General features: G+C 39.9%; 1 protein-coding gene across 4 annotated transcripts in view; it reads right to left on the reverse strand.

Annotated features, from left to right (window-relative positions):
- The window catches only part of disp1 (dispatched homolog 1 (Drosophila)), an 84700-nt gene that overhangs the window by 12629 nt on the left and 49045 nt on the right, over positions 1 to 23026 (reverse strand). For 2 of the 4 annotated variants that reach the window (XM_007567747.2, XM_016679505.1), the window contains 3 exons: positions 21155 to 21218; positions 20567 to 20638; positions 11447 to 12137 (listed from right to left, as the gene is read on the reverse strand). In XM_007567747.2, coding sequence (XP_007567809.1) covers positions 11447 to 12096 — 650 coding nt within the window. In that variant the 5' untranslated portion in view covers positions 12097 to 12137; positions 20567 to 20638; positions 21155 to 21218. Of the gene's footprint in view, positions 1 to 11446; positions 12138 to 16505; positions 16928 to 20566; positions 20639 to 21154; positions 21219 to 23026 lie in introns of those variants that run through there. The other 2 variants (XM_007567748.2, XM_016679506.1) reach the window with 2 other exon arrangements.

Below are 23026 nucleotides of genomic sequence, written 5' to 3' on the forward strand. Positions count from 1 at the left end.
ATTGAAAAATCCAAAAACTCAGTTTTTTTTTCTCTCCACTGTTGGTTTCATGAGAGCATTAATAAATATCAGTAAATTCCAACAATATTTAAACATTAAGTGCAATTACTGTGTGCATTTTAGTGATAAAACTGTTCTTTATGAAACTGCTGTCCTTTAAAATCTTTTTCAAGAGCAGCATTTGTGTTTATTGTGCTCTAACTGCTGTGCCATGCACTCTGGACCATACAATTCCCTAAAAAAAGACTGAGAAGAAGTTAGTTTTTTTTAAATCGCCACCATTATAGTTATCAACATAGTTATAATTATAGCTATAACTATATAGAACTATAGTTCCAGAATATAATGATAAAATTTTAAGTCCATATCACTCACAGCAACAAATTCCTGGATAGCACAGAAAACAAAGACTAGACCTTGCCCATTTTTGCATCAAACAGCCACTGACCTCACAATAAAAAATAGTACGTCACAATACATGCTTGTGAAGGAGAGGGGGAAAAAAAGAATCAGATTTTTCTGTTCTGGTCAGAGGTGACCTAGAAAAACATGTCTGATTCCAACTGCCTGTCAGTTAACTTATTAACTAAATAAGATCCCTATTGCCTTGCATGCCTTTGAACTGATGGCCAAGGAAGAAGTGTGTTGGGAATGCAAGTCTTTTCATTGTGCACAGTCGGTTAACTTTCCTTGTATGGCCTTGAACTGCAGACCTCAGGACACAGTTATGGCCCAACATGGAGGAGAGGGGAACAAAACACTTGGAATGGATTCAGAGCAGTGCTGTCAAGTCTATCTATTTGTCTGCTAAAGGTCTGGTTTGAATTTCGCTGTGCAACACTTCCAATGGGAATTTGCTGCAGCCAACTGGAAAGACGCACAGAATACTTGAGGATGTGTGAACAAAAGATAAGGTTGATGAAGAATCCATTGAGGCAACTGGAATCAGCTGCATTTGAATATATCTGAAGTTTGTGAAGTGTGTGAGAAAGCAAAACATACAGCATGGTACAGAAAACAAAGAAATGCAGAAAAAGTAAGATGGAAGGGAAGGTAATGGAGGAGGATGGTGTTGACTGACGAGGCTCTAAAATCTATCAGCCAACAAGCCGCCGTGTCAGTTTTCCTCTGAGACGCTCTGATCTCCCTCAATCGCCACTCATCTGCGCTCTGCCCCTCCATCCCAACTTTCTCTTGCTCTCCTTTAGCTGTCAGTCTATTTACCAGGAGGAGTGTGTTTCTGGATCACTGGGTTAATTAATAAGGTAAACACATACCACTAGCCGCTCACTCAGCACTGTGCTGACAGAGGGGAGAAGCAAGAGGAGCAAACGAGAGCTGGTGCCTGACGATGCTCAGCTCTATGATCCTGTGCTGCACTTAGGCATACTAACATCATGTCAAATAACAACAACGATATTGATATTTTAACTTAAAATACTCTGTTTTACTGTTACTGTTGACCAGGACGCTCCATTATGTCCAGGCTGATTTGAAGGATGTTGTGTGTGCAGGGCATCTGCAAGTCAAATTTCAAACTTAAGACCTTTTATTATCGTTGCCTTGAGTGAAATTTAAGACCCAGAAAACTGTAAATATAGGGGATGATTGGGGGAACTTGTTGCATTACAATGAAGCTTGAACATGGCTTTATGCCCATGACAGAGAGAACAAAGCTAACTAACTAGCAAAGGTATATTAGCAGCTAGTTGCCATTAGCTTCAACGCTTCGAGTCACACAACTCGATGTTAGCATGCGACTCTGACTTTTATTGTCTTAATAAATTTAAGACAGCATAAGACCTTAATTTTAAGATTTTTAAAGGCTTAAGAATCTTTAAGCCTTTAAAAGCACACTGTTGCTGGCAGTTAGCCCTAACCCTTATGTCACATCACTTTTACTGCATGGACACAGTGATTTAACATGTCCACTTCACTATATTCCAGTTGAAAATCTGTGGACAATCCTGGGCCTCTGGCAGAAAACCACAGCGCTTTATACCTCTCCTGATATCCTCCTATCTAGCCAGTTACAAAAGTGTGTGGAGATTCAACTAAATAATAGTGGGGGTGTTTGCATATAAATGAGCCTCTGTGGACGAGAGGACATCTACAGCTAACTCCAACAAGTAACTGATCTTGTAAATGGTGTAGAAATTCATCACTAATAGCCCAAAACTCAAGGCATTTATGCTGAGTGCATGTGAACTTCTTAACCTTTACATTAAACTGTTACAGAAAAGTGACAAATATTGGATTTTTAAGTCTCAGTAGTGTTTTAGTCAGTATTTGACCAGCAAAGTCATCTACAAAAATAACGTTGGGTGTAAATTAGTACAGAGACAGAAATTGTGGAACAACTAAATCTTCCAACATTTTTTAAGATATGACCAATAAGGGCTGATGATTTCCAACACAAAAACACACCATAAATCTAAAACACTATCAAAATAAAGTACTTTTTATAAAAAGCTTCTTGGTCGGCATTTAAAGGTTAAAGCTGCACAACCTGGTCAGTAGTCTCTGAAGCAACAAACAGTGATTCATAGGGCATCAGGTTTCTAACAGGCCTCTCGTAAACACAAGAACAGGACGGAACTCTTTAAATACACAGGTTAAATTCCCTTCAGCTGAAGAACCCCTCCTCTTGTTATAGAGGAAACCCACCAGGCTTAGACAGTGAAGGCATCAGAAATGTCCACTCTGCTTCAGTCTGTGGATTCCTGCTTCTGCCAAATGTCAGCCTTCTCAGAATTTTGTGTTAATTACCTCCAAATAAGATTTCATTCAGCCACTAAATGCAGAGGAAAAAAAAAATTCATAGCAACATGTGTTCATGCTAAAGTGTGTGTGTGTGTGTGTGCGTGCGTGCGTGCGTGCGTGCGTGCGTGCGTGCGTGTGTTTATGGAGCTCTCTGGGATGACTGAAGCCACTGGTGAGCATGGCCTTTTCTGTCTGCACCTGCCACTGTCTTGAATTCCTCGAGGTGAAATACGGGCGTGCACGAATTCCAAGCAGACAGTCAGGATTTGAGGGCTGCAGCCAATGGTTGCAAGCTGTCATTCTGTGTGACATCTTCATCTGTGTGATATCTTACCTCTCCGTCTTGGATATAAACTGAAAACCGTGTCTTCACGCGCAAATTTGAAGTTTTAAAGCAAACTACTCCATGTTTGGTATGTTGCAACCACAAAAGTCAACAGATTTTTGAGAGTTTTTAAATGATAGAACAACAGAAAATAGTGCATGCTAGAGAAAATTAAATACATTTTATGATGATGTGCACAAAGGTTTTACAAAAAAATGCCAATGTTTTCTTTCCTATTTTTCAAACTTAGAGATTTTATCCAACTGAAGGTGATTTTTCTTTGGTTATGAATATAGGTGTATATCTCTGCTGAGGTCTTTTTGTGTTGACTCTGGTGAGCTAAGATTTGATGGGGGTTGTTTGTTTCATTTTTGATTTAACTTTTTTCTTTTACTGAAAGCAACAAAAAAAGGATTGAAACTGGTGCATTATATTGACATTTTTAATGCACTATTTTGTCAGTATTACATTACTAAGTGTAACAGGTGTATAGATACAATAAGAACTATATTTTGCATATATTTAGGTTAAGTGGACCAGACTTCATTTCTTTGAGGTTTGAATGTGATTAAAATAGGGAAAAGCTCAAGGAGTCGGAATACATTTGAAAGGCATTCTGCAAACTGTGACTGGGTAAATCCTGTGTGAGGGAAGTGATGTCACTAAAAGGCAACATGTAGATAAGACCTCCAGATGAAATCACCGGTCTGCATAAGGAACTGTCTAAAAAGTAGAAGGTGGGTGAAGAAGATGTGTGGAGGTGGAGGCATCGGGGTTTTTGTGTTGCCTTCTGTCACATCCTGTTCATTTCTACAGCTCATTTGTTCATGAACAAACAAGGTCACTATTAAGTAAACTTGCACCAAAGAGATGTATTATATAATAGCACCCCACACTCTCAAAAACAAAGGATGTTGATCCATGCTGCATTTAGAACCATTTTTACTTCTCTATAACTTCCCCTTTTCACAGCCCAAACCATTTCAAAGTTCAATGAGTCATTGACTTATCATTACACAAACACATCTGTAAACCAAGAACTAGACACAAGTCTAGGCAAAGGCAACATTTCATCTCCGAAAGACAATCTAGTTACTGATGAGTTATTCATGTGTGAGTAATAAATCTTTATCATACCTAAATTTGCCAGCCCACATAAAAATATAAACTCTTCAGACTCAAATTTGGTAAGATCACTAGGTCTTCTAAGGACACCACAGATCGGCTGAAAGATCTGTGGTTTCGCCCCCTCCTTCACGTGGTGAAACTTGAAGGAGTTAAATATTTTAGGTTCACTGGAACTCGATCATAAAGAGATAATTCCCACTGTATTTCACCAACACCACAAAGAAGGTGGCAGTTAATAATTTTGTAGAAATGACTTCAGGAAGCTTTGCCACAGCAAAAGTGAACCAACAGGTGTGGAAGACAAAACCGCAGCGAGATGCGGACATAGAAGAGTCTGACTCGATTAACGTACGCAGGAACTTCATCTTTCTGTTAATTTATGACCTAATTTTATGGAGTGAAAAAACTGAACGCTTAAGCACATCATTGCAACACCAGGACAGATTCAGGTGAACGCATACGGTCACACACCGCATCCTGCAGTATCTGCATAAATGGACAAGGACACCACAGTCATTGTCAGACTGGTTCAGCCTGGGATGTTCTCATCAGAACTTCTTGTTCCTTGTGTCAATCAGTCATTTGCTGATGTAGACTCCCTTCAATATTTAGCTAAAATCAAACCATGTGTGGTCATGAAAACTCAGAAGCTTTAAAGTACAACTAAGAAATATTTAATCACTATTAACCTATTCACCAATCATACAGTATGGGTTTTCATTGAGAGAAACATATTTGTCCAAGCAGAACTGCCTTAAGTTTCTAAACATATATCCAAATTGATACACACAGCAATGGTCTTTAGTTTAGCTAAAGTTTTGTTTGATTTAGACTAAAGCGAGCAAAATCATTCTGATTTAATGACTCATTCACTCATATTTTGCTGATAACATATTGCAGGGAGTTAACTGTAAACTGAGAACCAGAGAAAAAGTTGTTCTATTGCTTTCTAGATGAAATGCTTTCCTTTTTATGTTGTAACATTTAATAGCTAGTTTTTCTTTACAATGCTGACCAAGATAGAACGCATTATGATCAAATGATATTTTGACGGTCCTCACATTTACTAGTGATCACATGATCAAGCCATTTGATGAGCAGCGCTGAAAGGAGAACTTGTCTATCAGTCTGAAAGAGATGAGTAAGTTCCCTTATCTCAGACTAATGGCAACTAAGTTTGATAAAAAGATATAAAAAGCCCTTGTGCACAACAGCTCAAGAATGTGCAGGGCTTATATAGACCCCAGAAAATCGTATTTTTTAAAGCAAAGGGAGGAAATTTGTACTTCCTTTGACAGACCCAACAAAACTATCCATTATCTTGTTGGAATGAAGATGTCGTCACACGTATCCCTGGTTAACCTTGTGCTTCTCCTCCTACGGTGCAGAGAGGATGGGAGGAGGAGACCTGCAGGATGTCTGTAAATCTCCTCCCTATCCTTCACAGAGGCCTTCCACTTGCCCCTGGAGTCTCAAGACATGCACATAAATACACACACAACGCCTTTCTCAGATGGAGTCGTCTCATTTCAGCTGACTTTTACAACATGTGAGTTAGGCAATAAAACCTTGCCTTGTGAAAAGAAGCATTTGAAACAGGTAAGAAAGTAGAACTTCATAGACCTTTTTAAATTGAACTTAAGAAAAACAGCAACAAAATGACTGGTGAAGGAAATTAGACAATGTTCAGGGGAGAAATAAAGTTGTTTCTACTAAGTGAACAGGCGATGCTAAGAACTTCTGGCTGTTTGATCAGCCTACAAGTGTGGATGCTGTTACTGAGAGAAGACTCAAAGTTGGCAATTCATAGCATTTTCATTTGTTGTGTTTCCCTTAGAAATGTGCGCAAAACTTTTTCAATATTCTGCTAATGTTGGAAAAACACAATTTCCCAATTGCGGTGCTTCCATTAAATAAGAAATTTAATTAAACTCACATCTTTTTCAGATGTTGGAGCAACAAGCTCCTTGTATTTGGAAGTGGGTACATATGTGACATTTTTGGGAATTTGTAGTCGGCGATTTTACAGAACAGCTGTGGATTCAACACTTTCAAATGATAAACTCAACTTTTGATGAACTGTGCGATGCACTGAGACCTCTGGTGGCACCAGCTATGTGTTGCTGCTGTCAGCAAATGATGCAAAAAAAAAAAAATTAAAAAGTGCTTCCACTGCAGTTTTACTAAATACACAAATTTCTATATGGCTAAAAAAACACGTCATCCTAGTGCAAAACATTTTAGTGAGAAAAAAATTTAGCTGCATTTCCATTAAGTGTAGTTATTCTCGTGATTCCAATTTGCGCAATTTTATGGTCAATGGAAACACAGGAAAAATGAGAGGCTTTAAAATGACAGAAAAAGAACAGACTCTTCCCAATCATTATCATTTCGATGGTCTTTATGTTTATTATGATCTGAGATAAATGTGATTCCATTATGACAGTACTAATATATGCTGAAAGCTCACAAGGCGACAAGCTCAGTGGCCATCTCATATGATGTGAAAGACGCTCTCCTTATTGAATGTGGTGTGATGTGACCCCTGCTCCTAATATGATGAATTAATGACCGTTCACAGAAATAAGAAGAGAGAAAACATTTCAATGCTGTTCCAATATCTTCTTGCATCACAGAAATCTAATCTGATTTTTCTTTTCATAACAGAACAGCTCATATATGCCAAATGGCTTTATTTAACAAACGGTCCCTCAAATAACTGTCAAATAATTGCAACATGGGTGTGTTCTTGATTTGATGCAGCTTAGTAACATCATAGTAACCAGAACAAAAACAATGTATTCAATATTCAAACACATTCAACTTAAGAAAACTGATGTCTTCTGAAAAGGCGCCACAAGGGAGTAAGACATGTTTCTTTTTTTTTATTATTATTATTTAGCTTTTTGAGAAGGCATTAAGTTAAACTAAAACCCATGGTTGCCATAAACAACAGGGGCTGTTGTGGGAGGCATCGGGGAACAGGACATAAACATTTACCTCCAGGAGAGCAGAGTCTGAAAGGGAGAGGTTAAATACTTAACGTGACCCTGGATGCCTGAGTGTCAGGGAGCGCCATGGCAACTCCAGCAGGGTCAACAGTGCAGGTAGAAGCAGGTTGGCTTAACTTCAGGTGCCCTGAGGCGCCACATAATTTGTTTTATACTTGGTCTCTGGTTACAAAGCTCTGGCTCTGGACCGTTGTTATTATCTGTGTGCGCGACACGGCTGTAGCTACGGCAGACGGTTGCATTCTTTACTCCAGGTTAACACTTGCACTGCATCCTTCGGGCATTTATCTGCAGTAAATGAGTAATTGTCTTCCAATAGCTGATTCTCATTGACCAATAATAAGGTGCTAAATACCAACCTTTGGTATTTAGTCATTTGGCTTAAGAGCTGCTCGGCTAAAACAGAGAGGTGAAACTGGGATTTCACCCATTTCTCCACTACTCTGGCTAAAATCTCTAAACCTGCTGGTACATTAATAACACTGTCTACAGAAAATGCCTGTAATAGATAGTCCACAATTGAGACAAACTTGATCCTAATGTATAAAACAGATATCTGGAATCAGAGGAGGGGGTCAGGGGAAGAGTGGTGATTAAACTTTTTTCATAAATTTGGGTTATGCCACAAGCCTTTTATCGCTCTCAAAATAGAAACATTAGGAAACCAAGCATAGGATAATCTTGTTAAATGGATTACCGTTTTGTGAGGCGGGGACCGGGGCATAAAAATCCCCCACCAGGTCTGAAACGTAACACAGATTAATCCCTAGAGAGCTAATATTTCAATGTATCACTCTCGGGGTGTAAGAGAGAAACAGGAGAGCTGTGATCACAGACGTAATCCATGGACTAATCTGGCAGATCACAGCTCTGAGGCAGATCAGGCTGATATCTGACGCCATGTACTATGACCGTTCACTCCCAAAATGACCAGAAGTGTAATAAAAGTATACAGTGTTGGTTTACGTGTGTGTAAGATATGTTTCACCTCTACAAAGCTCTTTAAGGATATAAATGAAGGGGTGGAGAGCTGAAGTAAAACAGAGATATGGTGTTAAGGTGAAAGAAAGGCCAATGTAGACAGAGTCTTGTAAAAGTATTCATATCCCTGAAATTGTTCCATATTTTGTCACTCCATAGTCTTCATGGCATTTTATTTGGATTTTATGTGGGAGCACAACATCCATTCGTCATGGAAACTCATTGGAGCTGCAGTGGGTCAAGATCGGGTCATGACCAATCTTGTTCTTTTGGTAACTACCCATCGCTCATTTCCAAAGATAATGGTGGGAACGTAGATTGACCAGTAAATAGAGTTTTGGCTGAGATCTCTCTTCACCATGACAAACCAGTAAAGCCCGCATCACTGCAGCTCCAATTTGTTTATCAATCTCCTGCTCTGTTTTTTCCTCTTACATGAACAAGACCCTGACATACCTAAATCCTCCACTTGAGGCAGAACCGCGTCCCTGACCAAAGGAATACGCTCTACCATTTTTCAGCTGAAGACCATGGTCTCTGATTTAGAAGTGCTGATTTCCACCCTGGCTGCTTCATACAAATTTCTAGAGATGTACGATATAATCGGCACTAACATTGGTATCGGTTGATATTAGTAATTTCTTGACATATTGGTCCAATAAATAAAACAGGGCTGATAGAAACAACCAATATTTTGCTTCAGGAGGGGAATGGGTTGGTCATGTGGTGCTTGTTTGATCATAAACAAGCACCACATGACCAACGATGCACATGACAGCGATGCACCAAAGGATTGTGGGGAATTTAGCTGAAGCAGAGAAGCAGTATGGTTGTTGTTTTTTCAAGGTTTTGAAAGGACAGTAAAATATATGTAATGTTGGTAAATATCAGTTTTTGGTCATAACATAACCGCAATATTATGTGACTAGAAAATCAATGTGATTTTTAGTCACATAAATTCATTTTAAAGCACAATCAAGTAATTATGTACCCTTCAGTTATTATAAAAATGTCATATACGTCAAATATGACAAAAGAATTTTGACTTTGTAATTTAATGTCTTGAAATTGGGCCTCTGTCTCTTTAAGAAACTCCTGCTCTTTATGAAAGTCTGTCTTCAGGAAGTCATCAGAACATGGGTCCTCTATTAACCCTTTAACAACATTTTTACCAGCGTTGCACTGAGAAGTCAATCATATACCACCGGTTGTTTGCTAATTGCTCCTGGCTAGTCTGGAGGAGTTGACATGAAGTAAAGCTCCAAAAAGTCAATTTTACATAATACTCCCACTTTAATATCAGCTACTGATATCAGACCAAATTTTCATTTCAGTTATTTTTTTAAAAGAGTGCATCTTTTTGTTCAACTTTACAATTATTACATTACTTCACTTTGGCATCTCATGTCAAACCCCAAGAAAATACAATGAAGTTTATAGTTATGTGGAAAAACGTCAACATTCCAAGTAGTCTGAATACCTACGCACCTCCTCATCTGACACACACCCAGAAAATAGTTCTCTATAGGTCATGGTGTAGTTTTAAAATAGACCCAGGCTGGGCCATTAAAGCTTCATCTGGTAAATGAGAAAAAGGTTCAGATTCAAGACAGAATCATTCAATCGTACATCTGCTCTCCATTCTGACGTAGTAGTAAACAAAGATTGAGTGAGTGTTAATAGAGTTGAAGAAAATGTGAAGGTAGTAAAGTAGAGAGTGGAAAAACCCCCCACAGAGGTCAATAGGCGCATCTGAATGGAAGCAACACTAACCAGTGTTGCTTCCGTCTGCCCACCCAGGCTTTAACGTGAGCACACCAGCTACTGAGGCATGTGCCCGCAGTGGCTACACAAACCTCATCTTTCAGCACCACCCACAATGCCACTCTCTTTAATGAAACGTATGGTTTGGGGTGTGGGGGACGTTCTCAGGAAAGTCAGTGTCCCCCCGCAAGAATGAAAAGCAGCTGACATGAGGAAACACTCAAACTGTTCAGGAATTATACAAGTGATCAGGAAAGGCTTTAAAGAGGGTTAAAATGGGATGATAGGAAGGCTGTGGTTCAGACAGCAAATCGAAAGAACCGATGCACTAAAAAAAAGGGATCAGAAGAGCAGAGGTTTACCAAAAAATGTGCCCAGAATTCCACCTCAGACAGAAAAGGCATAGTTACCACATGTTTACACACAGCTCATGTGGGAGTTTGCACTCTGCTTCCATTTAGCTATCAAGAATGAGCAAACTGTTTGTTGTTTCTCTTTGCATCTTAACATTTTGAACACACAAGCTTGATATCACTCAAAAAAAACTCCTTCATGATCGCTGCAGTCAAATAAGCCAAAAATGATTACATGTGAACCGCTCATGATGTTTAAGAAAGGCTGAGTTCAAGGTGAGGAAATCATAATCTTCAGATCATTTTCATCAGCTGAACTGGAGCAGTTAGCTGTGGCAAAGCATGATAGGGTTCTGTTTGTGTTCTCCATTGCTTCGAATGATTGGTTCCTAATGATTGGAACAACTTCCTAATGTAATTCCTGACTGAAAGGATGCGTGTGTGTGATAGGTTATAAAGGAACATTGACATCCAGAGGAGTTTAAGTGCCAAGACTCCCCAGGCCTGTCTTTTATATGCTTAGTTGGTCATTATTGTTGCTACAACACCTTTGTCGTGTCGTGTCTACTATTTCTAATCCAGTTTTTTAAATGTCAACCCAGATCCAGAAAGTTCCCTTTGAATATGCTGCGTACAATTCTAAAGTGATCAGGGCTTCAAAACGCAATCTGGACATTTGGATGAATGGATAATGGATAAAATAAAGAATGAATGATATGTTGACATTGGCATCGGTTAATGTTAATTATTTTTTAACATATTGGTGTGGGTCCAATAAGTAAAACTGTGCCAACCAAAGTCAATTCCTATCCTGTTGCCATTTATGGTTCTATATTAATTATGGTGATGCTATCAGGACTGTAGGATGTTTAACTGAAGCAGAGCAGTTGTAGTTGCGTGGTTGTTTTTTTCCTCACTATGTCCAAATGGTAGGGAAATGTATCTAATATACATATATGAAATAATAGGTAAAGTCTTTTTTTATTTTTCAAACATTATTTTTGCAAGAAATATATAAAATTTTCCCCAATACTTCTTTAGACCTTGGATAGACACATCAGCCATCTCCAGGCTGCATAAGCACCATTCATTCAAGACAGACAGACAGACAGAGCACCAACCTGATCCCAGGAGCACGGATCTGGCTCTGCAGGTGCTCTTGCCAGCATTGGTGATGCAGAGACATCGGGGAGGCTTGGTGATGAGGAAGATGGTGAGAGTATGTGCAGGTGGAGAGGCAGCAGGGGCAGGAGGAGGTGCTACCTGGCTGTGGACTGGAGCAGGGCCCAGGGCTGGCGGCAGGGCTCTGGACAAGCGGGCAGTCCGGATGTCCGCAGGGGCAGCACTGGGTGGAGTGAAAGTGGCAGTGGGGGCAGCAGAGAGCAGAAGGCGCCGTTGGTGACAGGGTGGGGGCCAGGTGGAGTCTGTTTGGCTTCTGGGAGTCTGTGACGGCAGAAGACGGAGACGCAGCCGGTGATGGTAGGAGATTCCTCAAAGAGCCGTTGAGCTTGACCAGCCCACCGTTCTGGACTGGCCTGCAGGCTCTCTGGACGGGGGCTCCCTGCTGCAGCTTCAGGGCTCCGTTCCTGACCGCCATGTCTCCATCTCTGTCAGGTGGCAGGAGGTCGCAACTGCAAGCAGCAGAGAGGGGGTCCAGGTGGCTGCGGTCTTCTGTACTGGTACCTAAAGGAGCATTTCCACTGGAGCAGAAAGGATGGTGTCCACCGTTGATAAGCAACAGCGGGTCTCCACCGGAGTCAGTCAGGGCCATGATCTTTTCCCCGCAGGTCTGGGACCAACACCGTCACTCTTCTGAGAAGACAGGGAACACATTTATGCCACAAACTTCAATTTAAAAAATAAATGAATAAGTTGAACCATGGCAAACAATGGACATGTATCAGGGTTTCTTCTAGGATTTGTTAAAACACTAACGGTGGTCTGTGAGACAAGAACGCTACTGATAACTAGCATAACCAGGGAGCCTTATATCTCAGACATGAGATGGCCAAACTATGTATTGCATTTGTTGCTCAAATGCAACATATGTAAACATTAGGGTCGTCTTGGCAGGCTTGAACTAAAAATGCATTCTACTTAACCTTCTTAAGGACTTCTTCTTTCACCTTTTCTCTCCCTCTACTTTGTACTGTCATCTCTAGTATTTCTTCATTCCTGAAGAAAAACTAGGAGGAGGAGTCTGTCTATCCAGCAAATAGACAGACAGAAGCCAGAGGTGTTGGGTTTTAAACTAAATGTTTTTAAATTTAAATGTTTCATCATATTTGAAATTAATTTCAAACTCTTATTATGTTTAGTGTAAGTGTGCAAATATAGGCTAATAAATAAATAAAACTTAACTCTGGAGGTGTGAATTTTACTGTTCTGTGGTGGTATGTTACGATCAATTACATGTAGTGGAAACCCTGTGTGTAATATATACATACATATATAGTATTTGTGTGCTTGTTAATCTCTTGGCAAAAAGCACTATCTGGAATAACAAAAAATAATAAAATAATAATTTAAAAAAAAATATATATATATATATATATATATATATATATATATATATATATATATATATATATAGTTTTGTTTTGTTTGTTTTTTTCCATGGGGAAAAAAATCCTTGGAAAAAATAAAGTTTTAATGAATTACAATTCACTTTGAAACCAATACTGAGCCATGTAGAACACCGCCACTTAGTCTTAAACTGTGATCTGGTTGTTGATTTTTGCATGCCTGATTTAAGTCTGCCATCTAAAACCAACTTCAAAAGTAATTTGTAATGCAACTGGAGTTTTTCCCCACATTTTAAGAAGCAGTGGAAGAGCATTTAAACAAAACAAACACCCCCACAGAGTTTTATTGTAACCATCAACAAGTAGATAATGTCTAACAAGCTATGTAGTTATCAGACAGTGTTTTGAAAATTTTGAGACCACACTGATCAAGCTGCTGTGATGTGACATTTAATGTGCCTTACAACTTTGCTTCGTTACATTTAGCTTAGCCAGCCGGGTCTTATTGACCCGGCTGGCTAAGCTAGCCGGTTCTCTGTGACTTTCCATTTGTTGAGTCTTTGCTCTGTTGATTGGTGGTGACTTGGCATTTGGACTTGATTTGCTCTACAAATTGCCAAGACTAGAGCACATCTGGTCTCACCACAGCTGACTGGATGACGAATAACCATTATGGTTTATAAATTACCACATATACATTGTACTGTCAGTCATGCTGGGCCCAAATATGTTGAATTTGAGGAAACTACACTGAACCGATGCATTTTACAGCATTTTATACCACTGCTGCCAGAGGGCATTTGTCCTAGTTATAACTAAAATAGCCCAAAGAACAACAATGCTCATTCTATGACTTATGTTTTCATTCATTTAGAATGTAAATTTCTATAGTTTTTTTTTGTTTTTTTTTACAAGAGGGTTACAAACAGATACAAAAATAAAAAACTAATTCAATTTGTGAAGCTGTTTAGACTAATAATAGGAGAAAGCAGCTGTGATGGCTTGTGTGATCAAAAGCACACCTGATTTCAATTCCACAGAGAATTGAGTTCAGCATTTTTATTACATCATGGCGTGATTTGAGAAGCTCTTCAGAAACAGGGGAACACTTATCTGTCACGCCATCATCTGATAAAGCTTCTAACTGGAAGCTGATGACGTGGAAAAGACTTCAGTTGATGCAGATGTTTCACTGAAAGTACCATCCTGATGTGTCCATTGAGAGTCAAATATGACTTATGTTGTCATGATCGTATCTCTGTCAAAAAACAGAATTTATGTTTTGTTTTTTGTAAATATTTTAGAGCATTTTTAAAGGAATTCAAAGAGTTTTTCTTAACATGCTTGCACATTTAACTGTTCAATATATGTGCACACACTGGCTTTTGTTTCTCCCAGAACCCTAAACTCCAGAAATTATTATTTTTTGCGATAAAATATTTGCGCTTGCATTTGAGCGGCAAACGATACGTCACATAGCGTCCGCCATTCCCGTCCGACACGCGACGCATGCGAGCTATGAGCTCTGTGATACCTCAATGTGAGCGAGTGGCGAAATACGAGAATGGGAGTCCGGTGGGGTCAGAGGTGGGCTTGGAGGGCGAGGTTTTGAAAAAGAGGCGGAGACGGGGAATAACTTGGGAGACCAGAGAGCTACAAATACACCGAGGGAAACCCAGACGAAGTCATTCGCTTTGGTTCTGTTGATGTCAAAAGCTTGGACCAATTTTAAAAGCTAGCCTGAACCACAAGCATTGAATTGCCACTGAATTCATAAGATGCTTAAAGTATAAAAAGAGTATGTATATTTTAAAAACAGTGCAACAAAGTCTGCTTTCTCGGCCTCAGATCTTTGTAAATGCCATGAGGCATTAACAGGCAGGTGAGACATCTTGGACTGACTCTGGATAGAATCAGTCTTGTGTCTAAAAACTAAAGAGCTGAGTCAAACCAGAACAAAAACAACTCCAGGTTGGGCTTCAAAAATGGCATGTGAGGATTTTTTAAAATTGCATTCTGAAAGAGATTTGTTGTCTTCACTAAGAGTCTAGAAATATTACAAGTTGACGAAAAATTTTTGACTGGTCAGCAACTAAAAATCCCATCTACTTCCCACGCAGCGGTTGCAACATATAAAAGCACTGATGACTTGTACTGCAAACACTCTTCGGTGTGGAAGTTTATGTTGCAGGAAGAAGACGAGAGGTTAGAAGTATTTGAGTTCTAGTATTTTATAACACTATAAACATTTTGTGAATACTATAACATAAAGAATATTTGAAAATATATATTGAATGTCAATTTTTTTTAGCTCTTACAGATAATGAACATGTACAAAAAATTTATAAAATGGATCACCAGGAATGGACCATAAAACATCAGATTTCCAGATTTATTGTGCTAAGATGTATGAAAATATAATTTACTAGCATGTTTTTACAATTTAAAAAAAGGATAAAATGAACCACATAAACCAATCCCAAAATGGGGTTGGGTAACATGGGGGCAATTGATCCTTGATCAGATTTTATAATAATAATAATAGCAATAATCTTTCTATAATGACAATAAAGATTATTATTATTGAAATATACTACTATATCAAAGTATTGATTGCCCCCAGGTTTTCCAAAAACCAGCCATTTCTTGAATAAAAACATACAGTCAGAGGAATTATTTCACTACTTTAAACAAGCCCAAAACACCAATTTGTAACATGATTCCTGGTGCAAGTTGGTTTGGAACAACGAAGGTGATAAAGTGTTCCTTCTGCTGTCTTTCATGTCAATTTCATGATTACCGGGTGTGAGAGAGATGCTGAGATGTAGGGCAGCAGCATAAAGGCAAAGCAAAGCATCCTGCTTCCCTTTAATTAAAACTAATAGGCAGCAATTACCAGGTATCAGTCAAGAGACTGTTAATAACAACATTGCTCCTCACAATAATAACATCAACAGGAGGCACTTGCCCCCCTCCTACCCCCATGCACAGCCGCTGTGCATGGCTTTCAGATACAGCTTTCTCTGACAGCTTTCTGTTTGTCAGGAGTGGTTTTTAGTCATATATGATCCCCTCAGGGCCCTTACTCACAGCTGGGTTGTTAAAACATATCAAGTGGAGCGGCTGGCTCAAGGCTACGAGCTGAGTCTCAGAATTAAACAGCCGGTTTTATGAATTTAACAATGGCAAATGTTTAAAGCGATTAGCTGATTACAAATCAATGAACATGTTCGGATTTGGCTTAGATTTTTGTCCAGTTACTGATATTTTTATTTTAGATAACATGCTCAAAATCCACATAAGTCAATAATAGGAGTGTCTGTATGGTCGAATGTGTTAAGTTTGCGCAAAGTAAGTCAAACTAAATTTACAGTAAGGTTGGATTATTTTCCGATGGATAAGATCAGATATCAAGGGCAATTTCAGTAACTCGTGAGAGCTAAAGGAAATCTGGCAATATGGTGTGAAAAGAGAATATAGTGAGACGTTTAGCTATTTTTTATACTTCCAGTGACGCTCAATGAAGGAGACTCATGAAACCATAAGGGACCAAACTGAGCACATTTTTGGTTCAGTCCTCCTCTGGAGGAAATACAGAAGTCTGCAGAAACAGAATGCAAAGAGTAATGAGTGAACAGGGTTTCTCGTATCCTACCGTGTTTTCGTGCCTCCCGGGGCGTTGCGCTGCTTATCTCCTGTACGCTCCGTAGCAGGCGTCGCTTCGCAAACACCAGAAATAAAAACAAGAAGAAGAGGACGAAGAAGAAGAAGAAGAAGAAGGGGAAAAAAGACGCCCGGTTGATTTAAAATGTCCGCGAGCGCAGTTAAACAAACAACACAACCCGACACGGCAGCAACAAGTCCCGAGCAGAGAGGGGCTGTTTCTCATTGAAGTGTGTCCTGCCAGAATGACAAACAGCCACACACACTCAGGCCCCGACTCTGTGCTCTGCTTCTCCCCTCCGTGCGGTGGGACGGAGGGGAGAAGAGGAGAAGGCGGAGGCTGGGACTGCTCCCAGCAGCACTGATAGGACGGTCGCGCCGTCTGTTTTAACCCGCTCACTACCACGGCGGCGGCACGAGTCGACACACAAAACGCACGCGCGCCTCGTCACACACATTCAAGACAACTTGGAATGGTTACTAGGAGACCAGCCGTAGCGTCGCCGAAAAATACCGGAAGACAAGCAACTCCATTGGAATACATGGATTACTCGTCATACAGCTAATGAGGAATAGATTAATAATTAAAATGGTAACATTTAAGTAAATATCTTTTTTTTTTTAAATGAAATTACGCCCAAACGGCCTGCAGAAGTCTGGCCAAAGTTTTATTACAACTTAACTTTTCCCAACTCGCTTTTACACCTTTACATTACTTTACGCCAAAAATTAGGCATATTTAGCCAACACTGATAAGCATGAAAAACGTTGCAAAAACCTGGTCTTGGATTCAAGAACTCCCAGTTACTGACACTATCTTTACTAAATAAGATACACATGCACACACTAGAGGACCCTAATGTCCAGAGGCGGTCCTAGTCTGTTTGGGCGGGTGGGAGCTACATTTCTTTAACATAGCGGCATGATGCCATTAGTTGAAAATTTAGATTATTGCTAAACTGTAATTTTTCTGCTATGACAGCGAACTGAACACCATCTCTGGTAATAAGGAAGCAGAACTAGTCTCGTCAGCCTATTTAGCACCTTTGAATGTTGTTTCTGCTATTACAGTTGACCAATGTAAATACATCATTAAATATTTACCACTGTTCTCTCACCATTTTGTTAATGAAAAACAAAAAATACATGTTGTGTTGTTCACATTAATATTAATATATACTAAAATTACTACATTATCAGAACTGAAAGAAGTCATGAAATTTATTTATAGTCAATCAATTGACATTTGCAAAAGCAGCCAATCCCAAGGGCCACTTATTTCCTGCGTCTGATTGACTGTTTCCCAAAGAGCAAAACTAAGGGAAACTGTAGATGTTAACTCCCATGGTAGGGCATACTAAGATGGTTTCTAACGCATATTTGGTATGTGAACTATTAAAATATTCAGTTATAAATGTTTTTAGAGAGGGTGTTAAGTATTCATGGATTTTAGCTATTCGTTGAATTCTGGGTGTCCACTGTGTTACAAAAAGTATACTAACTACATTTGAGGCGCATTTAAGACTAAGGGGCATTAGTGATTACATTGCAAAATATTAAGTAGCAAGAAAAACATCAGTTATATATAGTACTTTTAAAAGACAAATAATGGATTTCATTAACCTTTCTTGAAGAGACAGTTAACAGTCTTTAATTATCTGACACTCAACCACATAACTCTTTGAAAGGGACGCACCCAGGCTTGACACATCGGCTTACTGTAATTACAGATGACTGACTGGATATGTTGGCTTCTTCTCAGTTGGCTTCTTCTCAGCATAGACAGCTGTCTACCGCTGTCTATGCGGTAGACAGCTACTTTAATGCTGTCTACCGCATATCTTCAGGAGGAAGAGGAAAGATCATCAGAGTTGACTGGAAGATGGATGAAGCTAAATGGACGACGATCCAGGATGAAAACCTGCTTATTCCCAAACCCTAATGGACCCTAATGGACTAGCTGCTGCAACTGCAGTAAGACGTGGCTCAACAAAGTAAAGACTCAAGGAGGATGAAATCAAACGTATGTCACATTTGTCCAGCGAGATATTTCAGGGCGAGAAGCGGGGTACATCCTGGACAGGTCGCCAGTAACGTGATGAAAAACTCAAAAAAGTAAGTCGGTTTTACATAATGCTGCCCCTTTAATGTTGATAACCATGTATCATTTTACTTCACATCTGTCCACTACTTTGTGTCTTATCACATAGAATCACAGAATTGTAATATTCACAGTTCATCAAAGGCTTTTGATACCAAAAGGAAAAAAAAAAAAACAGCAACAAAAAAACAGTTGAGCCGAAGTTTAAAAATGCATTCAGGTTGTGCTCAGCAGGAGAGTTGGGTTTATCTTAGGGAATGCTGGGAAGACGGAGGGCAGTACCTGGCTTTAATTTTAGCTGTCTGCCACGATTAGGACACAGTTCATATAGCAAGTGTAATCATCTGCAGTAGTGAGGCGCTTGTTCACATCTGGCCCCGAGGCCAGTTAAAGCCTAAGCCACGCAGCGCTTTGTAGTTGACTGGAATAATAATAACCTGGTAGTAATAGGTTGTACAGGGTTCAGCGTGTTGGACTGCGCCTCCATTTCATCTGACGGCAGATAAAACACAAACGCATTTAAGCTGCAATGCCAGCGTCCGGCTATTTATCCTCTACATTTAAACACGGCGTTAAAAAAAACGTACCACAGAAGCTCAGCTTCAGTGGAGCAGGGCCGAGGTCTACCCACATGGAACTAAAGGAGGGACTACATCAAAGGACGCGCACTGTACCAGGAAGGATGGAGGCCCTGGTGAAAGCAGAACGGCCCACGAAAAGATTGCACACAACTCATCAAAGTGATAGGTTTAGCGGACAGAAAAAAAAGGGGAAAAAAAGAGCAAAAAACGAAGGTTTAAGGGAGGGAGAGAGGGCAGAGGAGGACGGAATGCCTCTGAACTGTTTAAGGCTTTGGCAGGCGATGTCAGAAATAATCTAACGTCTTTCCAATTTTACTTTCAGATCATTTCATCCTCGCTCTGCCTCCCAATAACAATCAATTCCCTTTCACTGTCGATCTTTGAACTGAAGAAAGCAGAGCAGACGTGCGCCCCCCAAAACTGAAAACTTGTTGTTTTCAATGAGGAAAGAGGAGAAGAGAAAAGGCTGTAAAACCTCAAACAGCTGCGAGAAGAAAGAAAAACGGGAGAGGAATAATAATAATAATAATAATAAAAACATTTTTAAACCCTCTGGAAGGCTTTGTTCTGTTAGCTTAGACATGATCTGACTTGTGTGATTTGCAAAAACATGAGCAAAGAGCTAATAGAGCATTAAGATTGTGCCTTAATGCGCACAGACATATATGAAGAAGGAGGCGGGTAATCCTAGAATTGCAGCTACCCCTACGTGCAATAATATCTGGTTATTATAAGATTGAAAATAATGGAAGTAATATTGAAAAGGTTAAAGGTTTGTATTGATAAAAAAAGAAGGTGTTTAAGTGAGGGGGGAAAAAAATGCCAAGCACGAATGTCTCACTTCGCACTGGCTTCCGAGTGTCTGGGTTTCTGAAACCCAATCTCACCGACACCTCGGCTGTGAGGATGGATATCTCTCACCTGATTAGCGCTGTGGCCCCTGACCATGTCCGGAAGGAGCCAAAGAGCCCGAGGAGTGACTGAAAGCTGAGTGGGAGCTGATGCCTGCTAAACTCCCGCAACCAGCCACGACACTAGGCTCTGCTTCATTTAATCCTCTCCTCTTTCCTATATGCTGCCAAGGTTAACGTTTCACTGCATATAGGATGCAGAGGGGAAGCCCTAATTTAGCACCACAACCATCTGGCTCAAACATCTGTACATGGTTCTGGGTTAGCTGACAGGTGATCTTCCTGGGAAGCTTGAATTTTCTTTGGAAAGTGTCCAAATGACGCCCGGCGCTCCGGTTCAACATGCATGCGAGTAAAGTCTGCCTCTCTAGATAAAGATGTTCTTTGAAGGTTATCTGTGATGGCCTTTAAAGTGGATACATGCAGGTGTTTTAGTTTAAAGTCTTATCGCGGTTTGTACCTTTAGAGTCGCGCTGGAGTCCAGTTTGACCTCAGTCCGACATCTGATTTCCTCTCAGCTTTCATCATTCTTCTGATAAAATACATGCTTTAATTATTTGTTATGATCAAATAAGAAGACACAAAGTTAATATCTTAAAGTGGCAGTATTATGTATTTTCAAGGGACACAGTGCCATTTTAGAGCACAATCAAGTAACTATGTTATATCAAATATAACAAAGCAAATTTGACTTTGAAATTTAACTCCCTGAAATTGAGCCTCTGTCTCTTTAAAAACTCCTGCTGTTTCTGAAACTCTGCTTTCAAGAAGGCATCACAATATGGCAGTAACACGGCATCTGTGAGGCTTGGAAGCTTGGAAACTGTAGCTCCAAGGACCTGCTTTGTCCTTGAAGGCGGGGCTAGGTCCACCCAGGTGTTTTGCACAGCTGAGTGGTTGCCATGGAGATTAAATGATTTCTCAAACAAGCATGAATAAATCCAGGTAGGTTTTTGATGAGGGAATAACATCATAACATGACGTAAAGCTCAAAAAAGTTGATTTTACATAATACTGCCCCTTTAAGAACAAGTTATTTAGATTTTACCTCCATGTGAAACTCTCAGTTCGGTCATTTTGGCTTTAAATTCACTGCTACTGATGGCGTGCTTCTGAAATAAAAGAATAAAACAGATTAGAACTTATAAGACAGAAATATGTAGAGATGTAACCCCAGTGTAGACCATGTATGCATGAGGATAAGTTCAAGTTGGAGCTGTGAACATGACCTCTTGATATAAAATGATTTATTTATCTACTGATGTGTTAGGTGTCCCAAATACCAGACTGAAGCACTGGGGTGACTGGACCTTTTCAGTGGGAGCAACTCGACTCTGGACCAAACTCCCTCTAGAGCTTTGCTCCAAAAAACAAACAAACAAACAAAAAAAAGTACAGTGTAGTATAATATTCCTAAAAGTAATCCCCCCACCCCCATTGACACCTATTTTTTAATCACACATTAGAGACATTTGGCTAAAGGGAGTTTAAATCAGAAGCATCCATGTTTCTGAACAGTAAAGGTCCTAACAGGATCACTGGGGGCCAACCTCCAATGGCAACCAGAATCTGGCGGTGGGTTGTTTAACAGGAAATAATAGGGGCGTAGGTTTTCATGCATATCTGATGCTGCCAATGTATGTTCCCCTGTAGGAAGTTGCCTCTGGTGCTTGGGTGTCAAGAGACAGATGTCCATACACGTGTGTTGTGCTTTACTAAATGACCGCAAAACTTCTCTTAGCAACCTCTTGAACCTGATCCATGTCCCAGCCAGAGCAGACCAGTTTGAAAGGTGTTTTTAACTCTATTGGTTTATCCCCATCTCCCCTGGGTTTTGCTTTTCTTCGTTTTATTACGCTATCCAAAAACAAAGCCATGTGCAATTCCACAAATTCTTGGCTGAGGTTTTCACCTGTCAACCAAACACGCATGTTCTGAGCTGTCAGTCAACACCTGGGAGAAGAATGTCGAGAGGAAGGTGGAGCAAAGATTCCCCACCTATCTGTTTTAGTTCAGGTCAGTTGCTTTCACTTATTTCATGTATCTTCTGTTTTTATTTGTCAGTGCCATGTCTTGAGATGCTCTGAAGCTCTATGACGGCTACAGATGACATAGAAGCTCACCAGCTCAATGAAGATACCCATGCAAACACTGGAAAAACACAGAGCAATGAGCTTACAGTACAGAACAGCACTGTATGTTAAAGAGAAATTTCCCCTGCTTCCTGTATCTCGCCTAATTTCATCTTCCTCTTACTGAACCCAAATGAAGAGGCGGAAAGTAAATGAAACCGGCAGTGCTGAACTGTTGGTAACAGAGTTAATGGTACCAGGGAACGACGCTGGTCCCATGTCAAACAGATTTGGTTCCCGCTTATCACTAGCGATGCAGTTTTACAGCCATTATGCCCCTCCTACCACCATTCAGCCTACATGTTCCCTCATTGATGTATCATACAAGTTTCAATATTTTCGAATCTCATCTCGGATGCTTTTCAAAATTTGAGTCCATTTCGTTCACAAGATGGTGCAAACTCTTTATCAAATTAGTTCGGTGTAGAATACAAAACAGTTCTGTGTGAACACGGTTTCCCACTGAGCAGTTAATCTATTTGTAACAAAGAGGAGATTTTTACTTTTTAAAGGGGGAAAAAATCCTTTTCAGTCACTTCTCATCCTTTCTCCTTCTTATTAGCCCAATTTTGTGTATTACACACCAGGCACAGAAAGAGGGGCCCCACCAAGGCCAGCATTCATCCAAGAACCCCCACTGTAGACAACTCCACAGGCCAAAACGACCCACGCTTTGTATAAAATTGACCATCTGTGTATAATAATTCAAGGCATATAGTAATTAAAACAAGTGTAAACCTTATTTTACAGCCAGACTGAGAGCCCTGCAGGGTTTTGCAAATGCATGC

This window comes from Poecilia formosa, unplaced genomic scaffold, assembly GCF_000485575.1.
Source record: "Poecilia formosa unplaced genomic scaffold, Poecilia_formosa-5.1.2 Scaffold213, whole genome shotgun sequence".
Taxonomy (NCBI): domain Eukaryota; kingdom Metazoa; phylum Chordata; class Actinopteri; order Cyprinodontiformes; family Poeciliidae; genus Poecilia; species Poecilia formosa.